This window comes from Haliotis cracherodii, unplaced genomic scaffold (genome assembly GCF_022045235.1).
Source record: "Haliotis cracherodii isolate W230 unplaced genomic scaffold, xgHalCrac1.p SCAF_21, whole genome shotgun sequence".
NCBI classification, from domain to species: domain Eukaryota; kingdom Metazoa; phylum Mollusca; class Gastropoda; order Lepetellida; family Haliotidae; genus Haliotis; species Haliotis cracherodii.
The window spans coordinates 7,817,806-7,843,491 of NW_027266277.1; the positions used below are offsets into that span (position 1 = coordinate 7,817,806).

Consider the following 25,686-nt stretch of genomic DNA (forward strand, 5'->3'; position numbering starts at 1 on the left):
CAATGTGTTCTCCGTGGGAGTGGGTAAACCAACAATAACATGAAAGTGTCGAATACTATGAAACGCTGACTGCACGGGTGAAAAAGAACCCGACCGTTGTATGACTGACAGCAAATAAAGCGCACAATGCAAGGGAGATAACGGTAATCCAACAGGCATACCGTTAGAAACAGCCCACCTATTCCAAGCACGGAAACCATACTTGTACTTTCTGCACGTGGAAGTCGCTCTGGTATGATTAAGCAGTCCCGGTATCGTTTTGGCTAAATCCGTCACACTCGGTGGTAGCTCCGCTATCTCGTCACCAAACACAAGATCAAAAACTCCTGTAACTGGGAATTCAAAACTGAACCCGAATCGCCATCATGTTAAAATTTAAATCATCAACACCAAACAGACCATTGCTTTGTCTGCTTGGGATATATGCATCTATGTATGTAGGCAGATAAACTACTTCCTTCACCTGTGAAACAAACTCTCCCCTAGGACATAACAATAGCCAAAAAGTAGCTGAATACCAAACAGAAACTATCAACGTAGCCCTGCCATGACACATGCTCAAATGTCGTAATGACCTAGATACCAAATAAACAGGTGGCACTATCCAATTGTTGCCTTCAGACCAACTCATGGTAAATGCATCCACTCCACATGATCCAGGATTCCAATATCTGGAAAAAAACCTAGCAACCTTGTTGTTATAATATGAAGCAAATACATCTGTATCATATGGACAACATATACTCTGTAAGTATTGAAGTACAAAACCACTGATTCCCCAGTCGTCCGTGTCCACAAGCTTGCTAACTTATGCTAAGATAATCTGATCTCTCATTTTCTGACCGGGGTATCCATTGCATTTCCAACTGAATCTGACCTTGGAAACAAAGATTAACAATGTTCAAAGCAATGCTTTGCAGCCCAGATTTCATAGATCCTTTAGCTACAATCGATTCAACATTTGTATTATCAGAAGTAGTTGAGGCCCCCATTAGGGTTACCACTTTAGGTTCTGCGCATACGCGATGACGTCACTTCCGTTTTCGGTTGTGTGTGCATCCAAGATGGCGACGCATCCGGTTCCAGTGATGCGTGTGCATCCAAGATGGCGGTACTTCCGTTTCCGGTGGCGCGCGTATCCAATATGGCTACATGTCCATTTCTGGGAGTTCTGGGAGGCGTGCGCACCCCCAAGAGGGCTGCACATCCGTTTCCGGGGAGGAGGGGCGACCCAAAGAAGCGCTCGTACATAATGAAAAGATCAAAATTGAAAGAAGCGCCTGTAAAATTCTTGATGTTCATTTTTTTCTTTTTTTTAAACAGACGTTACAGATCGATAGACATACGTGGTGTTTGATTCGTGTCTCCATGCAAACGTGATGTCACTCGTGTACACATACATACATACAAACATACATTCATACATAGAGGCGTGGTGTCACTTGTAGGCGTGTACCTCAAAGAGGACGGAGATGGTGTGGGTTCTTTTGGATTGTTGTTTGTGTTGGCAAAGCAAAGGATGAAAGCGTTCTTTCGGGAGAGATGGGTGGCCCTCCAAAGGGCCGTTGGAAACAAACTGGAAACAAGCTGGACAAGGGTTGTCTCCTTGATTACATTACTTTCCTTGATCTCGATACTAGATAATAATACGGACCACCCCAACAGTCGGGTACGTCAATTCCGCGTTGAATAGTTCGTTGTAATGCTGCCATAGCCTCAGACTTGTTCTTAAACCAGTGCGGGCTCTGCGATAAGATCGTCTCCGATTCATCAGGTGGGTAGGCCACTATTGTCCAGGAATAGACTTTACTCATCCACGGGCATTGTTGACTGTTGGTCTGACACTTCAGACAGCTGCATCGAGACGACATGGTTGATCTCTTCTTCAGCGCTCGGACTGTGACGGTGTGCGTGGCTTCGCTCTCTTTTTTATTTTTAGAGGAGAGGCACTGAAACCCTGCTTCCTGGTTGGTCGAAAACGCAGCGCGCCGATGGATCCGTTCCGGCGCCTTGTCTGAGCATCGTTTTTATTCTCTTCAAAACCGAAAAGACCCTTGTGATGGATGTACAGTCAGTCTGTCTTACAATGGTGTACAGTCAGTCTTACAGAGTTGTACAGTCGGTCTTACGGGGTTGTACACTCAGTTTTACAGGAGTGTACAGTCAGTCTTACAGGGTTGTACAGTCAATCTTACAGTGGTGTACACTTAGTCTTACAGGGTTGTACACTCAGTCTTACACGAAGGTGTACAGGTAGCCTTACAGGGTTGTACACTCAGTCTTACATGGGTGTACAGTCACTCTTACAGAGTTGTACAGTCAGTTTTACGGGGTTGTACACTCAGTCTGACACAGTGGTGTACAGGTAGCCTTACATGGTTGTACACTGAATCTAACATGGGTGTACAGTCCGTTTTACAGACTTGTAGAGTCAGTTTTACGGGGTTGTACAGCCAGTCTTACGGGGTTGTACAATCATTATTAAGGGCTCTACAGTCAGTCTTACGGGGTGTACAGTCAATCTTCAATTGCTTTATTCAACGTACTGAGGAGGCCACAGGCCTATAGTACAATCATGATTACAGGAGCAATTGGTACAATCATATAATTTCCAAACTTGATTTTCTTTGTATAAAAGCATGATATATGTACATAGAAAGATTTCGTATGGTTTCAATGTTGCTAGTAGTCAGTAATAGTTTAAACTTAAATGTACAATGGTTTATATGAAAATATTTTGGTAAATTTACTTTTCTTAGTTCATCATAATGCGGACATACTAGTAAAAAGTGATACCCGTCCTCAATTAATCCTAGGTCACATAGTGGACAGAGTTTATTTTCTCTCGGAATATTTTGATATCTACCTTTTTCAATTTAAAGATCGTGTGATGAACATCGGAATCTTGCAAGTGCTACCCTAAATTTTCTAAGACTACCACTGAAAAGGTATTGCTCTGCAATGATATATGACTTGAAACTGCTATATAACAGGGACTTTGGTAAACGCGTTAGAGTTGCATTCCATGACTGAAAATATAAATCTTTTAATTTTTGTGTTATAGCATTTATGAACAACTTCGGATAAGCAATATGTTCTAATTTTAAAATATTACCAAAAAACACAATTATTCAGCAGGTTCCTTAAGTCTGTTACCCAATTTGTTTTGCCATTGCTATCATACAAACACATCATATTGTAACATTTCTTAGGGAATCTTGAGGAGGGCATATTAAGTAGTCTTATCCAATATTTTATTATTTTCAGACGTGCTTCTATACACAAAGGGACTCGTCCACATTCACCATAAACCATCATGTTTGGGGTTTTCATTTTAACTCCTAAATATTTCTTACGCTCATAAAAGAACTTTTTCCAGAGCATCTATTTGTGTAAATCCCCAAATTTCTGCCCCATATAAAAGAATGGGTTTAATTTTCGTGTCAAATATTTTGAAGTATATTCTATAGTTTACAGCCCCAAGATTTTATAAACTACTGAACAATGCCCAACAATATTTTCTTTCCCTGTACAGCAGCATTATTTCGATGTGTATTCCATGCCAACGTATTTGAAAAATACACACCTAAATATTTATAACCCTTAACTACTTCTAAACACTGACCTTTAAACAACCACTTTTCAAACCTTGATAATTTGACACCTCTTTTGAAATCAACGATTTTTGTCTTATTTGTATTAATTTTCAAATTAAACTTATCACAATGAACTTCTAATTCTGCTATTTGTTTCTGCAATCCTTTCACCGTACTAGAAAACATGATAATGTCATCAGCAAATAACAGAAGGAAAAGCTTGACAATGTCTGAATGAAGTTGTATACCATCTGTACAGTTCTGATGAACAGCTGTAGCTAGTTCATTAATGAAGAAGACAAACAAAAAAGGGATAAGTATACATCCCTGGTGTACTTCAATGCTGCAGTCAAAAGCGGTGGACATTATACCGTTATTTCTTACACATGCTTTTACATTTTTATATATGCTAAATAATAGTTTTACCATTTTACTGCTCAGGCCATGCTTGGTAAACAACATCCATAATTTACTTCTATCCACAGAATCAAAAGCTTTAGAGAAATCAACAAATAAAACGTAACATTTACCCCCTTTGCTTGATATATAGCGCTGAATGAGACTATACAAAATAAAAATATTGTCCGTTGTTGAGTATCCTTCCCTAAATCCTGATTGTGCCTCATTGATTTTATCTGTAGCGTTGGACCAAAAAACTAGTCTTTTATTGATGATATACAAGAAAACTTTACTACATATACTAAGAAGTGTAATACCTCGATAATTGTCAGTCATATTTGAGTCATCATTCTTGAATAGGGGTATGATAATACCAACATCCCAACATTTAGGAAAGTAAGATGTTTCAAGCATTAAATTAAACATTACCAGTAGGTATTGCGTTAATAAATCTTCAGCGTGTTTGAAAAACTCCGGGATAAGGTTATCTATTCCTGCAGATTTATTATTTTTAAGATGCCGAATGCTTACTCTTATCTGATCTTATGAAATTGGTGAATCTAAGATATCCCTTGTAATATTATTCTCAACAGTATTTTCCAAAACTGACTCGAAATAATTATGAAAATCATTAACATCTGAGCCATTCTCTTCTGATCTATCGTCAAATAATCCCTTAAAATGATTAAACCAGTCTTCCAATTTTATCGTATTAAACGTATAGTTAGTACATTTTAAACTTTTTAACACTTCCCAAAACTTTTTGGGGTTATCGATGGAATTTTCTAATAGTTTTAATTTCTCTCCGTTATATGCTTCTTTTCGTTTACGACAAACTGCCTTATACTTATTCCGTGCGAAGTTATACTCTTGCAAAGACTTGGTGTCCTTAAGTGTCCTGAATTTATTTAATGCCCTACATATTTCCTTTTTGTAGAGTTCACATTCAAAATCATACCAAGGTTTGCTAGTTTTTGGAGTACCACAAACAAGTTTCCGCATTCCTTCTGCTGCCGTACACAAAGCCCGGGATAAACAATTAATACTTTCATCTATGTTTGTAAAGGCTACATCTATGGATTCCTCCGACAAATTTTGAACCCTATCTGATTGTAAATTATTGCAAAAGGAGCTTTTCTTAGTGCTGTCCCACTTAAACTTTTAGCTCAAATCTTTGGAATTACTATCAGCGTGGCGTTCACTGTGATAAAGCGCTCGTAAAGATAAATTAATTGGAAGGTGTGATGATTCTGCTCACGAAAGAACAGCAAACTTTTTGCAATTTGGAAAAAGCTCTTGGGAGCATAAAACGTAATCTATTAAGCTGGCCCCATTATGTCCAATGAAAGTATAGTCACCAACTCTCTGATCATCATCACATCTTCCGTTCATTATGTGAACATTTAATACAGCACATAGATTTAACAAACATCTGCCAAAATTATTGACACACTTATCCACTGAATATCTTTTCAGTGAGAATTTATCTAACAAAAAATCCCCAAAACAACCGTCATTACCTTCAACATACTCAATAATATCATCCTCTATAAAATCAGCCTCTGTTCCCGTCCTGGCGTTAAAATCGCCACCAATAAACATATATACATCATTAAATTTCATTAGAACCTCAAGAAGCTTCTCTTGTAGGTATATTACACCATTCTTATACTGTCTTAACAGATTAGAATACCAGTTTGATCCCCCTGGATGTATATAAACACAAGAGTATAAAATATCTTTTTAAAGTCCAATGAGCTGTTTGTCCAATAAGAGTAAAATTCCACTGTCAAACACCTCTATATCCTTGACATAAACAGATAGCTTCTTTTTAACAAGTACTATAACACCTCCAGAGAATCTGCCCGTTGCCGATATCTTTTCAGCTTCTTTTACATATATCATAAATTCCGAAAAAAATGAATACAAATCAAAATCTTTCATCCATGTTTCAGTTAAACTAATGATATCACATGATTTAATAAAATCAATAAAGTCAGAGTCATCAATTTTGGAATAGAGTCCTGACACATTCCCGAATAAAAACTCCACCTGTGCGTGAGTTTTAGTGAGAGGCGTTGAACGAAGTTTCGTACAATCACGCAGGCCCTGGGCGCACCCCTATCTGTATCTACTGTTCCTGTCTACGGGCCTGTTTCTGTCTCTTAATTTACGGTCAGACAGTTTCTCGTTTCATTTCCCGACTGTCCCTTGTCATCATATACACGATCCATGCGCCAATCAGAATCCTTGTCTCTGCCTAAGTCTCTATGCACTGCGCTCTCTGTTGTATTGCTCCTCTCTGTCCCTGGTCTACTCTGCACATGGTTTTCATCTCGTTCTGTGTATCTCTCTGATTCCTGACTCATTTCTGTCTCGGGGACAGATATATCACCACTCTGTCTTTTTCCTCTATCTGATTCTACTCTTGATATACCGGTATCTGCTTCTGTGCTGCGTCTCACATCTTTCATTATCTTTTTTTCCTTTATGATAAAAATGTTTGTCCGGATTTTCGTTTCTCAGTTTATTCAGTTCATGACGTTGATAGGAGGTCAGGTCATTTGCCACACCATACCCCATTTGCCGCAAAGTGTCCCTCATTCCAGTAACCTGCATTTTATCATCCCAGTGTAATAACCTTACAATGAGGGGTCTAGGTTTATTAGTGTTTTTCACACCTATTCTGTGTGCACGTTCTACATATCCTGGGGATAAGAGTTGTAGGGACTTGTCTTTCTTGTCTCTGGCCGTGTTAATTATTTCAATAACTTTTTCTTTGCACACCCTGTATGATTCAGATACACCCTCAGGTACGTCATAAAATATGATATTGTTCCGTCTGCTTTGTCGTTCTTGATGTTCAACCTTAGTTTCTAGTTCATCTATAGACTGACGAAAAGTTTCAATATCCTCCATTCTATCAGCTAGAGCATCAATATCAGCTTGTAGGATAACTTGTGTTTCTTTAGTATTGTCCACCTCTCTCCATAACCCGCTAACCTCCTCTCTTATTGAGTGGACTTCATCTTTGAGAGAGTTAATGTCTTTAGCAGGCCTATCCTCAGATTCCTTAATCTGTTTAATAATTGAATCTTTTAAAGCATCTGACTCTGTATTTGTAGGGCCTGGGTTGGGTTCTACATCTCCGGCTAAGTGTAATAGTGATATAGGTGGTGAGACGCTGCTGTCAAATGCATTGTTCAGTATTCGATATGTAAACAATGTGGCTCTGCTCATATAGTTGTGACAAAATCTATCATCGGAACATACCTGGGCAGGGGGGATAAGTGTAAGCAGTGCTGCTTCGATTGTACTTGCTGTAGCTTCACCTACATTCCATACACGAAGTAGGAGTGTGGTACAGAGAAGAAGGCGATAAGCCATGTCCATACCCGGCGTCCATTGTGTTGTGGGGTTGTAAGGTGGAATTGTTTCTACTTGTCGGAGTCCTCTTGAGGGAATAAATCTGCCGATTCTTGCTCGCCAGGCTTCTAGAGATATTCCCATGTTGTTTGGTAACTTTCTATGCCCCCTTGCGTGAGTTGATAATTCAATTTTTTTTATAAATCACTGACAGCATGTGATTGTACACAACATACTCCAGGGGAGGTAATCCAAATCCAGACAGTCGGTCTTACAGAGTTTTACAGTCTGTCTTACAGGGTTGTACAGTCAATCTAAAGGGGTTGTACACTCAGTCTTACAGGGGTGTACAGTCAGTCTTACAGTGGTGTACACTCAGTCTTACAGGGTGTACAGTCAGTCTTACAGAGTTGTGCAGTCAGCCTTAAAGGATGTACGTCTGTCTTACAGTGGTGTACACTCAGTCTTACCGATGTTCTGATTGGTCGGATGAAAGGTCGTTCTAACGTCGTCGTAATTGGGATGTCCTCAGAGCGTTGTCAACCAAAAGCGAAAACTAAGATCTGATTTAATGAGATAGGGCACGAGTTGGGCACGAATGTGATCGAAGTACCCATATCCTGTGGCGCATTCTAATTCGTTCATGGAAGCCATCGAGAGGAGCGCCCTCATTCGACATTACCATACGTACTTCCATAATATAACAGTAAGGAAGTTACTAAGTGTACAACCCTTTAGAGTGACTGTACACCCCTGTAAGATAGACTATACACCACTGTAAGACTGAGTGTACAGCCCTGTAAGACTGCCTTTACACCACTGTAAGACTGAGTGTACAGCCCTGTAAGACTGCCTTTACACCACTGTAAGACTGAGTGTACAACCCTGTAAGACTAAGTGTACACCACTGTAAGATTGACCGTACAACCCTGTAAGACTAAGTGTACATCGCTGTAAGATTGACTGTTTAACCCTGTAAGACTAAATGTAAGACAGACATACATTGAGGCGTGGTGTCACTCGTAGGCGTGTGCCTCCAAGAGGACGGGGAGGGTGTGGGTTCTTTTGGATTGTTGTTTGTGTTTGATGTATGTCTATCGATCAGTAACGTCTGTTTGAAGACACGCATGACACCACGTCAGCATGGAGACACGCGTGACACTAGGTTTGCATGGAGACACGAAGTACATCACGTTTGCAAACGTCACGCATGTGTATCGATCAGTACTTCTACAAACGTGTGTTTGTAGTCACGTGTGGCACCACGTTTTGCATGGAGACACGCGTGACACCACGTCTGCATGGAGACACGAAGTACACCACGTCTATTTGAAGACACGCGTGACAGTACGCATGTAGGCATATACGAGTGCCAACTCCTCGGTATAGATAATAAGAATAATCATATGGATAAACGTCTGTTTGAAGACACACTTGGCACCACGTTTACATGGAGAGACGTAGTACATCACGTTTGCATGGAGACACGAAGACCATCACGTTTGCATGGAGACACCAGTGACAGTACGCATGTAAACATACACGAGTGCCAACTCCTCGGCAGGGATGAGCGATCGACAACGTCATAATCATATGGATAAACGTCTGTTTGAAGACACGCGTGGCACAACGTTTACATGGAGAGACGTAGGACATCACGTTTGCATGGAGACACGTAGTACACCATGTGTGTTTGAAGACACGAAGTACACCACGTCTGTTTGAAGACACGCGTGACAGTACGCATGTAGGTATACACGAGTGCCAACTCCTCGGCGTGGATGAGCGAGTGACAACGACATAATCATATGGATAAACGTCTGTTTGTAGTCACACATGACACCACGTTTTGCATGGAGACACGAGTAATAGTACGTAGGCATATACCTTCATCACGTTCATGTCTGTGCATGTCGATTCACCTTTAGAATTCAGACTCCGTTCCACAACATGATCGTAGCGCTAAGGTGATCGCCACTCACCTACTGTAACTTAGACGAACGACTGTCATTGCGCTAAAATACGATCGCCTTGTGGAACGAGACCTTGCACCTCAAAGTTTACAATCACATCATCATACCCGATGATGTCATTTGTGGAATTTTGTTGAAAAGAAAAAGATAAAAATGAACATCAAGGATTTTACGGAAGCTTCTTTCAATTATGATCTTTTCATATTGTACGAGCGCTTCTTTGGGTCGCTCCTCCTCCCCGGAAACGGAAGTGCCGCCATCTTGAAAGCGCACACCACCGGAACCGGATGTGCTGCCAACTTGGATGCGCACGCCATCGGAACCGAAACGGGAAGTCACGTCATCGCGCATGCGCAGACCCCACAGTGGTTATCCTAGTAGGGGGCCTCAACTACTATCAGAAAACATTTGATTCTGTGTGACTTCAGCAAAGGGAGAAAACTGTGCAGAACCATATACACTGCCATTAATTCCCTGTGTGCAGGACTCAACGCATCTCCTTCCACTGCCCATGTACACAATACCCCCCCCCCCCCCCCCCGCTCTCGTTACTATGGACTGATCACACCATGTTCTGTCTGTATATTTATTTATCTCATGTAACCAAAACTCGAGCTGATGTTTGCTGTACTGTGTCACAACAACAAACTCATTCCATAATGTTATAGACATACACAACGCCCTGGCCATGGGCTGAGCGACAGATCCTACAACCAAACTCGGGACCGCCTCCGTGGTCTAGTGGTAGAGCGTCCGCCCGGAGAGCGGGGGGTCCGGGGTTCGATCCCCGACCGCTTCATACCAAAAGACGTTAAAAGATGTTACTTGTTGTTACCCTGTCTGGCGCTCGGCATTAAGGGGCTAAAACATGGTCTGGTCGGCTCGGAGTCAGTATACTGTGTCTCAGTGGGGTATTCATGTTAAACTGCGGCATGGTATCTCAGTGAGCTAGCATTATAAATCGGCATCAGTCCGGACTAGTACAAGCAGCCACACAAACACACACACGTACATGCACGTCGCTATATAAGTGCAATAATCTTGGACGCGACGTTAAACCCCATTTCACCTCACCTACAACCAAACTCATGCTAATCACCTGCCCCGCTACTGAAGTCACTTTTTCTTTCCTTTTTTGAGTAATTGAGACACCCCATCAACCCATGCTTGCCTAAAATACGACCATGCTTGTCGTAAGAGGCGACTAACGGGATCGGGTGGTCAGGCTCGCTGACTTGGTTGATGCATGTCATCGATCCCCATGTTGTCAATCACTGGATTGTCTCGATTATTTACAGACCGCCGTCATATAACTGGAATATTGCAGAGTGCAGCGTTAACCAACCAACCAACAAACAAACAAACACTCAACGAGGCATACTGCGTATGAATCTCCCAATGGCGATTTGAGGTAGTCTGTCCCGCTCCCCTTGCAGCGCGTGGCTAAGTTCAATCAACCTGGTCGGTGGCCTATCACGTTGACGCACAAGTCTCCCTATCATGTCCCCGACGTGTTAAGTGGGGAAAGGATGTGTTTTGGTGTTACGTTTTACAGACATGAATGTTCTTGCATAGGATGTTTGTCGCCAACACCAATCTCTGCTCTTATGCTTGGTATTAACATTATAATTCCTTGTTTATAATAGTATATGCGGAGAGTTTTGTTTACCTACTAATGACATATATGCACTCCTCTGATTTCTTACCTAAAAAAATACAAATGATGGTGAATAATTTGCGTCCATTGTAATTTAATTGGCGGGAATTCAGGGCGTGCTTTAGATTTGTTGTCTCAGGATATGTATACTAATGTAAAATAATATTCGAATTTATATAAATTATTTCTTATCCCGATACCACCTCTGCAAACGTTTCCTATTGTTGGCGGCATCGTGTGTAGTTTGCGATGTTGGTGATCACCTGGACCGTATTACGTCATGGACTAGATTTAGGCTTTTCGAGCCAAATTGTCCATTTTAGGAGTTTTCCGCATACATTGTCAACGGTATAGAGTTTGTTCCTGTTTGCTCCTCCAGATAACATTCTGGGAATGTAGTTGCATGAACATTTAGACATGAGTTATACAGAAAAGAGAGTTGGCAAATCTGCCAGTCGAGCTCTATCTGTAATAATTGTTACATTTAGAGTCACTGGCGGTATTCCGCAAAGTGTATTTAAGCAATTGTATGACAATCTGTTTCAACTAATTTTATCTTAACGTGTGTTATATGGGATACTCGGGGGATGTCAATGCATTAACACAGTGCAGAACAGAGACTGTAGATGTTAAGCGGTTGGCCGCAACACACCAAATTTAGCAAAAAGAGGTGATATGGATTGGTCTTTGTCTTTTTTTAAACTTGTTGATATTTCACGTTTCTTGATTAAGTTAAAAAAACGTCACCCAACCGTTTATTATTACATAATATAAACAGTTGGTCTAAGTCTATCCGAAACTCTTCGGTTAATAGTGTATCTGCTCTGTTTGCACGTGCTGATGAAGATAATAATAATAATATGTCCCTAAATTTTACCGATGTAAAGGACTTACTCATTAAGTGTGATATTTCAAAGTGGTTGGAATATTTAAGGACTGGCATATTGAAACTGAAAGGAAACAAATACGACTGTGCCTTAATAGATACAAACAAATTAAACACTGAAAACATGTGAAACACATTGTCTCTAGGGAACAAAGAAATATTCTGTTAGAGTACCCTCTCCAAACTTTATACAAATTTAATAACTTATCTTTTTCACACAATTACAAAATTTGAAGCCACATGTCAATGTAGCCTCTTGTACCTGATGATAAATAACATATTTTCACAACCCCTAGCCGCCACTCTACATGTACTCTAGAGTACATGCGTATCATTTATAACTATGCTGTTTATTACTTTCTCAGTGTGATATGTCGAATTTGGTGTACATACCTTATGTTGTTTTTTTATCAGTTTTATCCATATATGGTATTTTAAGTTATTTCTTTGTCTGGTAATGCTGGGTTCTGCTTTCGCACTTATTAATATATTCATATCATCTACTATTTTATGTAAATTGCAAAGTGTGACACATAAATAAAATAGCTTTTCTTTCACCTTTCTTCTTCTACATACACGCGTAGGTCTTGTCAAGTATACCGGCATTGTCGCCTATAGGGTCTAGTGATTTTATAACTATTTATGTTCATTTAGTAAACGTGTCCTGTAAATTATTGAGTTCGAATTATTTTCTAATTTTAAAAGTTGACTTTTGTCTGGTAATAACAGTAGTTACACCTCTGTGTTCGTTCAGAATCAAGAAATTACAGATATTTTGATAACGCTAAAATTAGTTGTATTGTGTCTTTAATCTCCTTGCAAAACAAACAGCATTAGTCTTGAGTTAACACCGCTAAAATTCGATTAAAGTAGAAATTGGTAAAATTATGTGTGATGATACGTGTAGATACACCTTTCTGTATTGGCAAAGCAAAATGATTTTTGTGCAAAGGAAACTGGCACAAGGCCAATTGTTTTACCAACGCTAAAAAATGGTTGAACTATGTTGCACTATTGTTCAAGTATGTGAGCGCGCTTTCATACAGTTTTGATTCAAACGCCTTAATTACCTATTCGTCAGGCTTTGCATATACTCATTCAAACGATGCATGTACTCATTCAAACGCTGCATTTACTCATTCAAACGTTGCTTGTACTCATTCAAACGCTACAAAAACTCATTCGAACACTGCATGTACTCATTCAAATGCTGCATGTGCTCATTCAGACGTTGCTTGTACTCATTCAAATGCTACAAAAACTCATTCAAAAACTGCATGTACTCATTCAAACGTTGCTTGTACTTATTCAAACGCTGCATATACTCATTCAAACACTGCATGTACTCACTCAAACGCTGCATATACTTATTCAAACGTTGCATAAACTCATTCAAACGCTGCATATACGCATTCGAAAGCTAGTTATACTCATTCAAACGCTGCATGTACTCATTAAATGCTGCATGTACTCATTCAAATGCTGCATATACTCATTTAAACGCTGCATATACTCATTCAAACGCTGTATATACTCATACAAACGAGATATATATATATATATATATATATACATATATATATATATATATATATATACTCATTAAAACGCTGCATGTACTCGCTCAAACGTTGCTTGTACTTTCAAACGCTGCATATACTCATTCAAACGTTGCATATACTCATTCAAACGCTGCATATACTCATTCAAAAGCTAGTTATACTCATTCAAACGCTGCATGTACTCATTAAACGCTGCATGTACTCATTCAAATGCTGCATATACTCATTCAAACGTTGCATATACTCATTCAAAAGCTAGTTATACTCATTCAAACGCTGCATGTACTCATTAAACGCTGCATGTACTCTTTCAAACGTTGCATATACTCATTCAAACGCTATATGTACTCATTCAAACGCTGTATATACTTATACAAACGTTATATATATACTCATTCAAACGCTCCATGTACTCATTCAAACGTTGCATATACTCATTCAAACGTTGCATATACTCATTCAAAAGCTAGTTATACTTATTCAAACGCTGCATGTACTCATTAAACGCTGCATGTACTCATTCAAATGCTGCATATACTCATTCAATGCTGCATATACTCATTCAAACGCTAGATATACTCATTCAAAAGCTATATGTACTAATTCAAAGGCTAGATATACTCATTCAATCGCTAGATATACTCATTCAAACGCTGCATACGTTCATTCAAACGCTAGTTTTACTCATTAAAACGCTGCATGTACTCATTAAAACGCTGCTTATACTCATTAAAACGCTGCATGTACTCATTAAAACGCTGCTTGTACTCATTTAAACGCTACATGTACTTATTCAAACGTTGCATATACTCATTCAAACTCTAGATATACCGATTCAAACGATGCATGTACTCATTCAAACGTTGCCTATACTCATTCAAACATTGCATATACTCATTCAAGCGCTAGATATACTGATTCAAGCGCTAGATATACTGATTCAAGCGCTAGATATACTCATTTAAACGCTGCATGTACTCATTCAAACGCTGCATAAAGTCACTCAAACGCTGCATCTGCTTATTCCAATGATGCACATACTTACTAATAAGGTTTTGCTTCAAACGTTAGATGCCAACGGTTTTGATTCAAACATTGCGTGTATTCAGTCAGACGAGTTAAAAATTAAGCATTTTACCAATTACCATCTTAAGCATTCATGACCGTATGAGCCAGAAACTGTATCTCCGGATATACAGATAATTGTAAATGTGGTCGTTTATATCGGTTGTACGCCCAAAATCAATTTATCCACTTGCAACGTTCAGATTAAAACTTCCCATTCTTTTGAGATAACGATCCACATGTTAGACCATCTTACAATAATATGTGCCCAAAACGAGATGAAACATTTTTCCTTGTGAGTGGGAGTGAGCGAGTGTGTTCTTATTTTTGCCGCTTTTAGCAATATCGAGGCTGAAATGGACTTCACCCATTGTACCCATGTGGGGACTTGAACCCTTTGGTCCAGGCTACCCCACCGCCCCTTTTGACATGAACAACTCCAAACATGATTGATAAATGAAGAAGGTTGTGTTATTTTTTGTCGCTGGATCAATATGGACATCTTGTGCAGTTACCATGAAGATACGTGTTCTGTGCTACAAGTCATTGAAAAATAGTTCTTTATTTCCATACGCATAAATTGCAATATACATGTAAAATGCTTACTGCATAAACACAGGCATTCGCTTGTTGGCATGATACAAAACCGACAAGGGTATATGAAGGTACACGATATGAACCTCTAGTATTTGGTCTATAGAAGAACGTAAGAACTACAGTATCACAATAAACAACGCGGGTAGTGAGGCATGTACATAGCAATAAGACAAATGAAGTAAACTGTTATGTAGTAATACAATGAATAGTCAAACACACACCTACAGTGTGTGACAGTAAGCTATGCCAGGCGTTTTTAATAAACTGATTACTTTTCCTGACTGCAATAGATTGTCTGTTCTTATTTTTTTTCAACAGTAAAGTCTGTTAACATTTTTACTTGTTTAGGGACCTTCAGTCTTACATTTGGCTGTGAAAATCAATGATACTTTACTGCAGACTTTTGCCACATATTCATACCCTCCAAAACAATTGTTGTATTACATACGGATACAAAATATAAAGTTATGCAAAAATGTTACACTATCGGTTTCGAACGTCAGAGATCCCGACAAAATCTAAAAACTCAGAAACAGAATTTGGTCCCTGATAGAAAAGGACTTTAGTTACAGGAAGATGAAACAAATCTTGTTAATCTACGGAATGTGTCGACTGTGAGACCAAACTTCTCATTCTCAATGCCCAAACATTTATCAAATAAACTAATGTAGCTACGGCGCATACAGACTGCTTTCATAGATCAACAGGGCTTCAAAAACTATTTAAGTGGGTAATAACTTCATGATTTGTAAGTTCTTAAACTCATAAACATGCGGGCACGTGGATGTTTGTTTAAACAATATGGTAAACATCGTTTTGGCATACATATACAGTTATTATGACCGCAAGACATAATGTAACATGTGAATAAAATGAACATATTGCATCAGTAAAGTTAAATGATAAATTGCGAAGTTCCAAAGTATAAATAGACAAATGCATGAACCTATGATACAACAGTTGGTATGAGCAAACTGGAAACGGAAGATCGGTTATCGGTCTATACTTTCAGAATAAGTTACGAGCTGCCAGAAATCACGGATTATCTTAATTCGTTTAATGAATTACTATTAATAGTCCCAAGAAGACGTGTCGCGACTTCCAACATCAATGCACGAGGGGCAGATAATCCGCAAAACCGCAAAACCGAGAGTAGATGTTTCTATATATTACCCAGAGTCTTTTCTTGTATAAGAGAATGAAGAAAAATGTTGGGGTGCTGACTAAAGTGATATCAAATGATTGTTTGAACGATGTCAAACTAAATCATCTGTGACGCAAAAGATATTTCCAATCATTTGCAACACGACATTAATGTACGGACAGCCATGCCAAGCAACGAAACAACTGAACACAATGTGTCAATAAGCTAGTCAGCGTTACTCAAAAATAATATTTCTCAGCGAGGCTTACCGAAATAACGGATCCGTTCCCCTGTGGGTAATATTAGCATTAGCATTAGCATTAGGTCGAAGAAATATATCAGTTATGTAGAACGGTACGAAGCACCGGCTTGTATTGAATTCAGCAAATGTTATGTTTATTTAGTAATGATAAAAGATATATTTATATGTAAAACTAGAATAACAGATATATCATGAATTACAGCATGAAAGTTAGAAGTTTGAACACAAAATACGAGTAGATTGATATTGACAGTAATACAAATGTGGCAACGTCTGCACAAAATTCTGCCATTTATACGAAGGTGTTTAGATGAGATAGCCAGTATGTTTATGTTTATCACTGCTTCTCTTATACCCCCCACCCCCCACCATCAACAATATTACCGGAACAGGTATCTGTGTGTGTATAATATATACGTATGTATGTGTACATGTGTGTATACGTGTGTGTATGTGTTTACGTGTACGCATGTGCGTGTGTGTATGTGCACGAGTGTGCACGAGTGTGTGTTTCTTAGCTGATTCCCTAAGGGGCCTTAAATCACCAGGAACCCCAAGAAGATAGCACTTACTGATGGAACCATCCTGCATTGTAGTGGACACTTGGACTGTGTCGCGTCACTGAGGACTGGTTACCACAGAAGAAATCGTATCACCACAGTGCCAAAAAGCAAACTGAACCAAAGATGTGCATCTTGCCGATAGAAGTATGTAGCCTGTGCTTTGTAACACCAAGATAAACACCAAGATCAATATGTATATCCAGCAATCAAAGAAAACATCCAATAATATTTTACGGTTGTTTTGAATCTCTTTCTTCTCCTAAACCACCCCGTCCAAAGTATTACAGGACGACTCGTTGCTACCACTCGGTGAAATGCATACTGTGCTATTGTTGATATGCAATCGTCACAAGTGGACTGGTTTCCTGTCAAGATGGATGAAGAGGTTCTCTGCAGCATAGCAGAACAGATATACCATAAAAGTATGCTTGAACACTGTTCTGTTCATGGTTTTACACACGAGACTGTACATCAGTTCATGACTGTGCTTTACATTCATCATAAGTAACTAGATCAATAGTGAAACTATTGCACTGTCAAAAAGCATTACTCCGTAATAGAATCTACATCTTGTCACATTACTACGTTGGAAGTCTGTGGGTATTAACTAGACACTTGATGCGACTTTTCACATTAAATGACCATTCACACTGTATAAAACAAGTCATGGGGTGTTGTCCCCGTGAGCAAATAATAGAAATGGTAACCACTATTGCAGACAGGTTTCCAGAATGCAATAATCTTCCACATCCATGTTAACGAATGGAAGGAAGTGCAGTGATAGCTTGTAGACAGATGATGTACTTCTGGGGCATATCATGTTGTTGCCTGCACAGGTTGAGAATACTGGCGATGGAAATGCACTTCAGGTTCTGTGAGGAGACCATTGGTCTCGTCGGGCACAGGAGCAGTAGGGTAGGTTCTCCCCTGAAACACGGCGCCAGTGGTATGAGGGTCCATGTTGGTCTGGGCTTCTAACAGTTTATTTGTTGTTTCAAGATTCTCCCCTTTTTCAATTTGTGTTTTTTCTGTCTTTTTAATACACGGAAAAACGTCAGCAATGTCATGGCAAAAGTTGTTCTGGGCTCTGTTGTAGGTGTGATTTTCAATCACATTACCTTCAGCGTCCACACATAAGTCACCTGCAAAATAAAACTTTCCAGTTACATTGACTGCTGAACATACATCCTACAGGGACATGCACACCACGTATGTTCCTACACCTTCAGCAAGATGCACGTGAAACATAAACTAACAAGGACAACACACGAGGACGTGTGAATGTGACACTATATCAATTCTGGTATTCAATTTTAACATCTGGCAAGAAAATTAACGATCATACTGAGATGCTTGAGTCAGTCACCTACGTACGTATTTTCACTGTAGGCAGGTTGCTAGATAGGTTCATTCAAATACTATTCCCTACTTAGTGACTTGGGTAAGATACACAGCAATGTTACATGAAGTTTTTGTTTTGTTACAGCTGTTTGATCCATAGTAAAACGAGTTGAGATATTCCTGCCTGATAATACATACCAACATCGCTTCTAAGTCTGTTGCATATTTCATAGACAATGTCATCTCGTTTACAGTTACGGAGACACTGAAACAGCTCTGTCACTGCTGTATGGTTCTCTCCTTTCCAAGACTTCCACTCGCTCAGATATCCCTTAATTGTCTCTCGTGGTGTTTTGTCTGTCAACAGAAACAGTTAGAATGTCACATATTGTTCATAACATCGTCTGTGGACATGGTGGGTATTCTCAACTTACTGTGTAGCCTCTGTACCTTGACTGATTCATCACATATGAATATATGCTACTGTCAAACGATTATTAAAATTCTGGCTGGACAAATATAGAGTTATCAGGGAACGTTGAATGTTTGCATATACAGTTAGAAAGCCAATAAAACATCTAATATGTACCTTTATAAGTTTCCACCACTAATTCGTATTTGCCCGGCATAGGATGTGATCTGAACATATCTTGTGCCAGACCCCATGCCTGTCGTTCAATCCTGGACTCGATCTGGCTGAATGATTCGTCCAACACTGAAGTAGCAATGGTATAACGAACATTAGTAATCACGTCATACGGAGGGAACGCGTAGTCGCACGTCAGCGAAAAGTAACTGTGGCGAAAAAGAATGCTAATATTGATGAATATATACTTTATTAGGAATCTTGGTCAATAATCACATTATCCACGAGATGTAACACGTGTAGTGACGTGTAGCACATTCTACAATATTACATCATAAAAAGCTTAAGAAATATAAGCAAACACAAACCAGAAATGTTTTTGCAGATATTTGCAAAAAACAAGAGCAGAAACTTCGCCGCTATTTTCACATGGCAACAGAAACCACGACATACCTCAATACATTTCTAACCAGTACCTTCAGGTTGCGGGAACATTGCCACCTCAAACCAGAATAAAGTCCCCAGTCTGTATCTACCTTAGTGAATCATTTATAATCACTTCCCGTTTAATTACATCGATTGGGAAACAATATCTAACGCAGTGCACCGTTAATACAGAAACACCGTCGTATCAAGTCTAGCTAAAAAGACAGTCAAATGTATTTTTGGCACGATACCTTCACTTGCGCTTTAAGAAAACATATATCAAACGAATGAAGTGCGAAGGGCAAAGAAAAAAAGGCAAACCTAAAATATATACCCAACATATACGAACTACACATCATCATGTTATGCGTATTATCATCATGTTCCCAAATGTCACTTCAGTCTTTTTACCGTATCTAAGCACTGTACCTTTTTTGCTTAGATCATCATCTTTTTCGCACTTTTGAATGATCAAATTCTTGAGTTCTTCGAGTTGATCCTCTGTTAAGATTACATTCTGGAATCAAACATAGTGTAACGAGGTGAACAGTAGACATATATCCACACAGAAGATGATGATGATGATGATGATGATGATGATGATGATAGAGAGACATAGACAGAGATAGAGAGAGAGGCATACCCTGTGTGTCTTCTTGTGGTTCTTCCGTCTGTAGAGGAGCAGCAGTACAAGGAGGACAAGAAGAACTAAAGCCCCCACCACACCGCCTATAATGGCTGCTGTTTTCAGTTTTGTGTTTGGGCCATCAATTTGAGATACAATACTGCTGCAGTCGTTGATGTCTGCAATGGAGACAATGTAAGAAGAGTAATCTTACATTCATTACCATATGCAACTTCACATGCATAAGCGACGACTCAAACTGCAGATTACACTGGTGGCTTGCACACTTTGGTAGATGTCATGAACAGTGGTATCACCTACGGACCTTGAGATCTGAACAGATGACCGGGGTATATCCAGCCAAGGACGTGGGTTTACATATGTGAGGGGTCGTCTCAATTAAAATTGGTGTAATTATTTTTCGAAACGGTTGGTAAACATGAGCATACAACAAAATACAACTGTACAATAATTGTCCTCATTTGTATAGATTTCAAGAGAATAAATGAATCTTAGTAACCGTACGACTAACTTACAAAAGTTTGACGTTTCAAATTCTTTGGCCATTGAAAGATGATGTTAAAGTATAGGTTCCCTGACAACCAAGCGGTTCAACTGATAAGCTAACAGTATTGATAAAACAATCCCTGATAATTATAGTAAAGGATCTTCATGTTTGTACAGACTGTACGTAGACCACTGGTCACAACTATACAGTTTGTCATATGTGAAAGAATGTAAATATATATCAGTTAAGTTCAATAAACTGTTGTTGGTGTATGGTAAATAACACGATAAGATACAATTACGTATTCCATGGTGACAATGAACTGTCAACATATCTTTTCACCATGCAGATATATGTGTAAGCATATTTTAATACTTGGGTGTTCAAACATGGTCTTATTATCATGTGAGAGTAGACATGATAAATAACACTCTAAAATAACATCTTCTAAGTCCAGTTGCTTTAGGTCCTAGGTAGAAATTTAATTCGTACCTTTGATTGCAGCAAACAATGTGTCTTTGTATTGGTTATTTTCTGTAATCTGCCAAAACTCGCTAAACTGTCTGTAATCTATTGCTGAAATCCTTTCTTCATTCGACAGATGTCCCTGTTGACGGTTTAGTTTGTGGTTGTACCTAAAACGCGTCTGCCAGATGAAGAAGCAGTTCAAATTCAGGTGTATTAGTTCGTATCAAATACGTTGCTCGTGTACCTTCCATCAGAACAGGATGTTCTGCTGCTCCATAGTTTTGATTTGCCAACATCATGCATGAGGGAGAAAGTTCTGAGCCAAGCCCCAGTCCTTTAAATGCATGGATTAAATCCAAGTGCACAGATTGTTCATGGAGGATTGAAGAAGATTAATCAGATACGCTTCTTTGTTAGCAGATGGGACAAGCATTGATTGGGCCCCAATACCGTGGCAAAACCAACACCTTCCCCATATAACGTTCTGAGAAAAGAGATGGTACTTATAGGTCAGGGCAAAAAATACGCTGCCAGAAGGCGACCATTGTCACATTTAGTATCCTCATGTCATAGCCACATCTTCCAATAATTACTACTGATAAAGAGATGTGTAACATGAACGGGTACTGTATCCAGTTTTGAGATGCCGAACAAGGCCATCTCCAATCTAGGATATGCTTAAACGTAATGGAGTGAAGCCAGCATCTTGTAATACTAATGCCCACATGTCTGCCATTTCCAATTTGTCACTGGCAGCTGAATAGCTGCTGTCAAGGTACAACATAAATTCAATAAAATAATTATGATCTCAAAACACCGTTAGGAACGTTTAACTAAAGATACACTATAAACAAATGGTTTATCAGCTGAATGATGATTCCTAGCAATGATGCCGCCATTCCTATGGCTACCGTTAGTCCTCAAATCTAGTTGAGCTGCATTAGGTCGACGATAAAGTAAATCTCTTGTCCAAGCTGCACAATAGTCAACCTGGCGATGTACTTCCCCTGACGGCCTATGGAGACCAAAACCTTACCTCTAACTACAGGGCCACATTCATTGTCGAAGGTGCCATTACTTTTCTTTTTCGTGCATCGACTCTCCTTCTCGCAGCTGAAATACGAGAAAAAAGAAATTGGAAAACGCGCCCATAGACCATTATAACCCTGTCCCCCAAATCGCATTACTCAAGAACCAATCAATATCCCATTTCTTCTCCCCTACAATCCAATTAGGTGATCTTAAATAAACACGTAATAATTACACAGTTAAAATAATACTGCAGAGGTAGTTACAAGAGACAACTATCAAAAGACCCACTTCCTCAATAATCAGAGATAGGAATACTCTGTTCGAATGTGTGCACACGGTACTTATCGTCTGCATTTGGTTTGCCATGATGATTTACTTTCCTCAAATGATTAATTGAAACCCCATACAATGAAATTGAACATATATAAATGTGGCTATAGACTGACCTGTACTACCTCAACAGCTCACTCTTATGTTTGATGGCACAACTCAGCCTCTTCATTACAACTCACGAAACATAGTTTCAAGAATCAGCACAAAGGGGATTTTGCAATCAACGTAGGGATAATTCCGAACCATATTTCTTTTGCTTGATCTTCAGTATACATTCTCTCTTGTCTATAGCCTAGCCTGAGTATTTGAAGATTTCAGTATTTACTCATTGTCCGTGATTTCGGTACTATTCCTGTTTGCACATTTCGGGTTGGAAAAGTAGCTGCATATTACGAGCGGAATAATCTATTTCAAATGACTTTTCCGACTGCATGTCATGAAACCCATCTTAAACTATTATTTGTTTGTTTCTATCTTATTAAAAGTATAACATCTAAGGTTCCTGTATCAGCAGTAGTTGACTTCACCATCCACTCAAGACATACATCACCTCATAACAGCAAAACAACGTACGTACATGAGGATGTAATACAATCTCCAGTCTGAAATTGTCTTTGGTGCAACCATTAATTGAATAAGTCTTTGCTTAAAGAAAGAATTACATTTGATATTGAAGTTTATGGTGAGGTACAAATGCTTGCTTAAGCAACAGAATGACAGGTTGGTGAAAGGCGTCGCTACCACTGTCAAAAGCAAGATAACAAGTTATCATAAAGAGTCCTTTGGAAAGTTAATAACAATAATAAAGTAGCAACATGGTAGTCCGATCAGACAAGTGGTTGTGTTGTTCTTACGTAAAGAGTGTAATGTCCCTCCAGTGCAATATGGTGTCCCGTGTACAATTTAAACCGCGAAATGGCGCTTTATGTGCAATATTGGGCATTAAGAGAAAAGTATGCATCAAAAAGGCGAAATGTTTACTCTGATCCAATGCATCAACGTACTTGGCTTATAGTTTGGTAAATATTATCACAATATATGACGATATTTATTCCTTCAGTTACTTACTAATAGCTGCAATGGAAACAGAAAGTCGATTTACCAATACAATGGACTTTGTCGTTGCCTACAAAACTTGATCCAAATCCAAACAAAATCAAAACACTAAATTAGGCGTTGTCAGTACTAGTATTTGACACGTTTCTGTAAACTCAATTAAAACAACTTGATATTAATGGAACGATTGATGATGCCAATTTATCTAAGGTGTAATTCAGAGAAATTGGTCGCCAGTTGTTGAGAGTTGCGAGTCCGCCTTCGTAAGATAATACTATATCCTCCAGAATATATTTTCAGTTAGTTCTTCAAAACATACAATTGTTTGTCTTTTTCTGAAATGAGGCGCCATTTATGTTTCAGAACATTCAGCATGTGCAGTGAAAGTGAACCTTTTCGGAAAAAACGTTATTATATTCACAAAGAGAACAAATTATTTTATTCGAGAATTGTGACTTAGAAACTAATCTGGTTTTCGATAATCTGGATCCAGATGATTTATTGTGTCGATAGTTGACTGCAGCTTAATAATGGGTTGTAAGATTTTCTTAAACGTGATATTAGGATATTCCCCTATATTTTTCTCATAATTTCATATTACAAAACGAGGACTTTTTGTCTCCCGGAACATACCTCGTGGCACTCGTAGAATGAGGTGTCATACATAAGTAATATGAATAATGATAAACGGAGGAGCAATAATAAATGAGAATTATGTCTTAAAACTAACTTTATCAACCCTCTAAGTTACATTAATCCCCTATAACATTATGATTAATGATTAAAAGAACTAAACTTGGAATCTGTAATTTAAACAATACTCAGGATTGATACATTCAAATAGTTCAGTCATTGTTCAGTCATAGTTCAGTCATATTTAAGCCTTGCGGTCCTCAACATAAGTGGCAATGTAGTTGCCATATAGAAAATCGGATTCAGAACTCAAATTCAAGTGTCAGCTCTATGAGAAAGGCATATGCAGTCTCAGCTTCATTGGTGGGGTCTGAAGAAAAGGTGTCTATGGACACATACGAGTAAGCTGCCGGTGACATAAGGTCATTTGACTTGCAGTCAGGTGAGCCTGTAACTAAAACATTTACCATCACTCATTAAAAGAATGGCATATTTGAAAAAAAACTCAGAAACATACTCACTTTCTAAGAGGTTTACACTTTTGTCTTGGATTTTTTACATCGGAATACATCATTTTCTCAATACAGTTTTCACATACACCTGTAACACACAAAACAGACATAACTGCACCTTTTACGTACAACGTCTAATGAGAATACATGGGCAAATTAGAAACCTTGAGCAGCAACCCGAACTGCAAAAAAAAGGACCGACTTTGATCAAAATGACAAACTCTCCCTCCCTATGCACATTGATAGGTAAACAAGCACACAAGAATAAAGTCTTCCAGACAGACAAACATGCTACCGGAAACTTCAAAATACAATATACGTGACAAAATACATCTAGACTCCTTTGGTGTTAGCGATAGGTGCCAGTCTCTAAAATATATATTTTTTATAGAAATATACAACTCCCTTTAAATTGAAAACGTGGCTCATTGAAATGAGACCTCAACCTGGGGCAATTCTAGACTTGCTTTATCTAGGGCTATAAAATCACGGCAAGGGCTGGGCATAAGCGAAAATAATATGGTTCAGGGACAGTGTGGCAGACTACCTGTGCCTTTCTCTCTATCACATATTATCTTATTTCAAATCATGTATCATATCATAGTGACTCACCATATTCGCCTTGACCAAAACCCTTGTCGCAGTCTCTGTTTGGGACACAGGCTCTCTGGTCCTCGTTCTCAAAATGGTAGCCGGGATTACATTCACATATTGCATCTTTGACTGTGCTGCCGTAGTTGCTGTACTTCATGAACGGCTTATCACATCTTTTCCTGAAAGGAATCGAGAGAAGCGACATGATGATACTTTCCTCCAAACGGTAAACAGGGCACACATGAGTCACGAATCCAAAAAAGAGAACGTACTCTCCTGGTTTCGTTCAGATTCTTAGGAAGAAATGTAGATTTATGTTTAGTCGTGTGGATCCCGTTTTCAAAACCCTTCTGGTTTCTTAGTACCGTACCGTTCTCGTGGGTTTCACCAAAGTGGTATGAGACTTGCTTCACTTGTGGTATGAACCTTTCCATACGGAATGAAATACTGTTTGAACTTGAAGTCATTACTCACTACACTTTTATCAAATATTCATTGTCAC

The 25,686-nt window shown here is 38.9% G+C and overlaps 1 protein-coding gene and 1 pseudogene across 11 annotated transcripts in view; both read right to left on the reverse strand.

Moving 5' to 3' along the window:
- Positions 1-340: 340 nt before the first annotated feature.
- On the reverse strand, positions 341-11,273 carry LOC139471054 (uncharacterized; annotated as a pseudogene).
- Positions 11,274-16,875: 5,602 nt separating this feature from the next.
- Positions 16,876-25,686, reverse strand: part of LOC139470726 (uncharacterized) — a 76,368-nt gene continuing 67,557 nt past the window's right edge. For all 11 annotated transcript variants that reach the window (XM_071253000.1, XM_071252993.1, XM_071252999.1 and 8 more), the window contains 8 exons: positions 25,203-25,363; positions 24,600-24,678; positions 22,061-22,137; positions 20,067-20,227; positions 19,853-19,940; positions 19,001-19,126; positions 18,610-18,768; positions 16,876-18,212 (listed from right to left, as the gene is read on the reverse strand). In XM_071253000.1, coding sequence (XP_071109101.1) covers positions 17,887-18,212; positions 18,610-18,768; positions 19,001-19,126; positions 19,853-19,940; positions 20,067-20,227; positions 22,061-22,137; positions 24,600-24,678; positions 25,203-25,363 — 1,177 coding nt within the window. In that variant the 3' untranslated portion in view covers positions 16,876-17,886. The remainder of the gene's footprint in view (positions 18,213-18,609; positions 18,769-19,000; positions 19,127-19,852; positions 19,941-20,066; positions 20,228-22,060; positions 22,138-24,599; positions 24,679-25,202; positions 25,364-25,686) is intronic.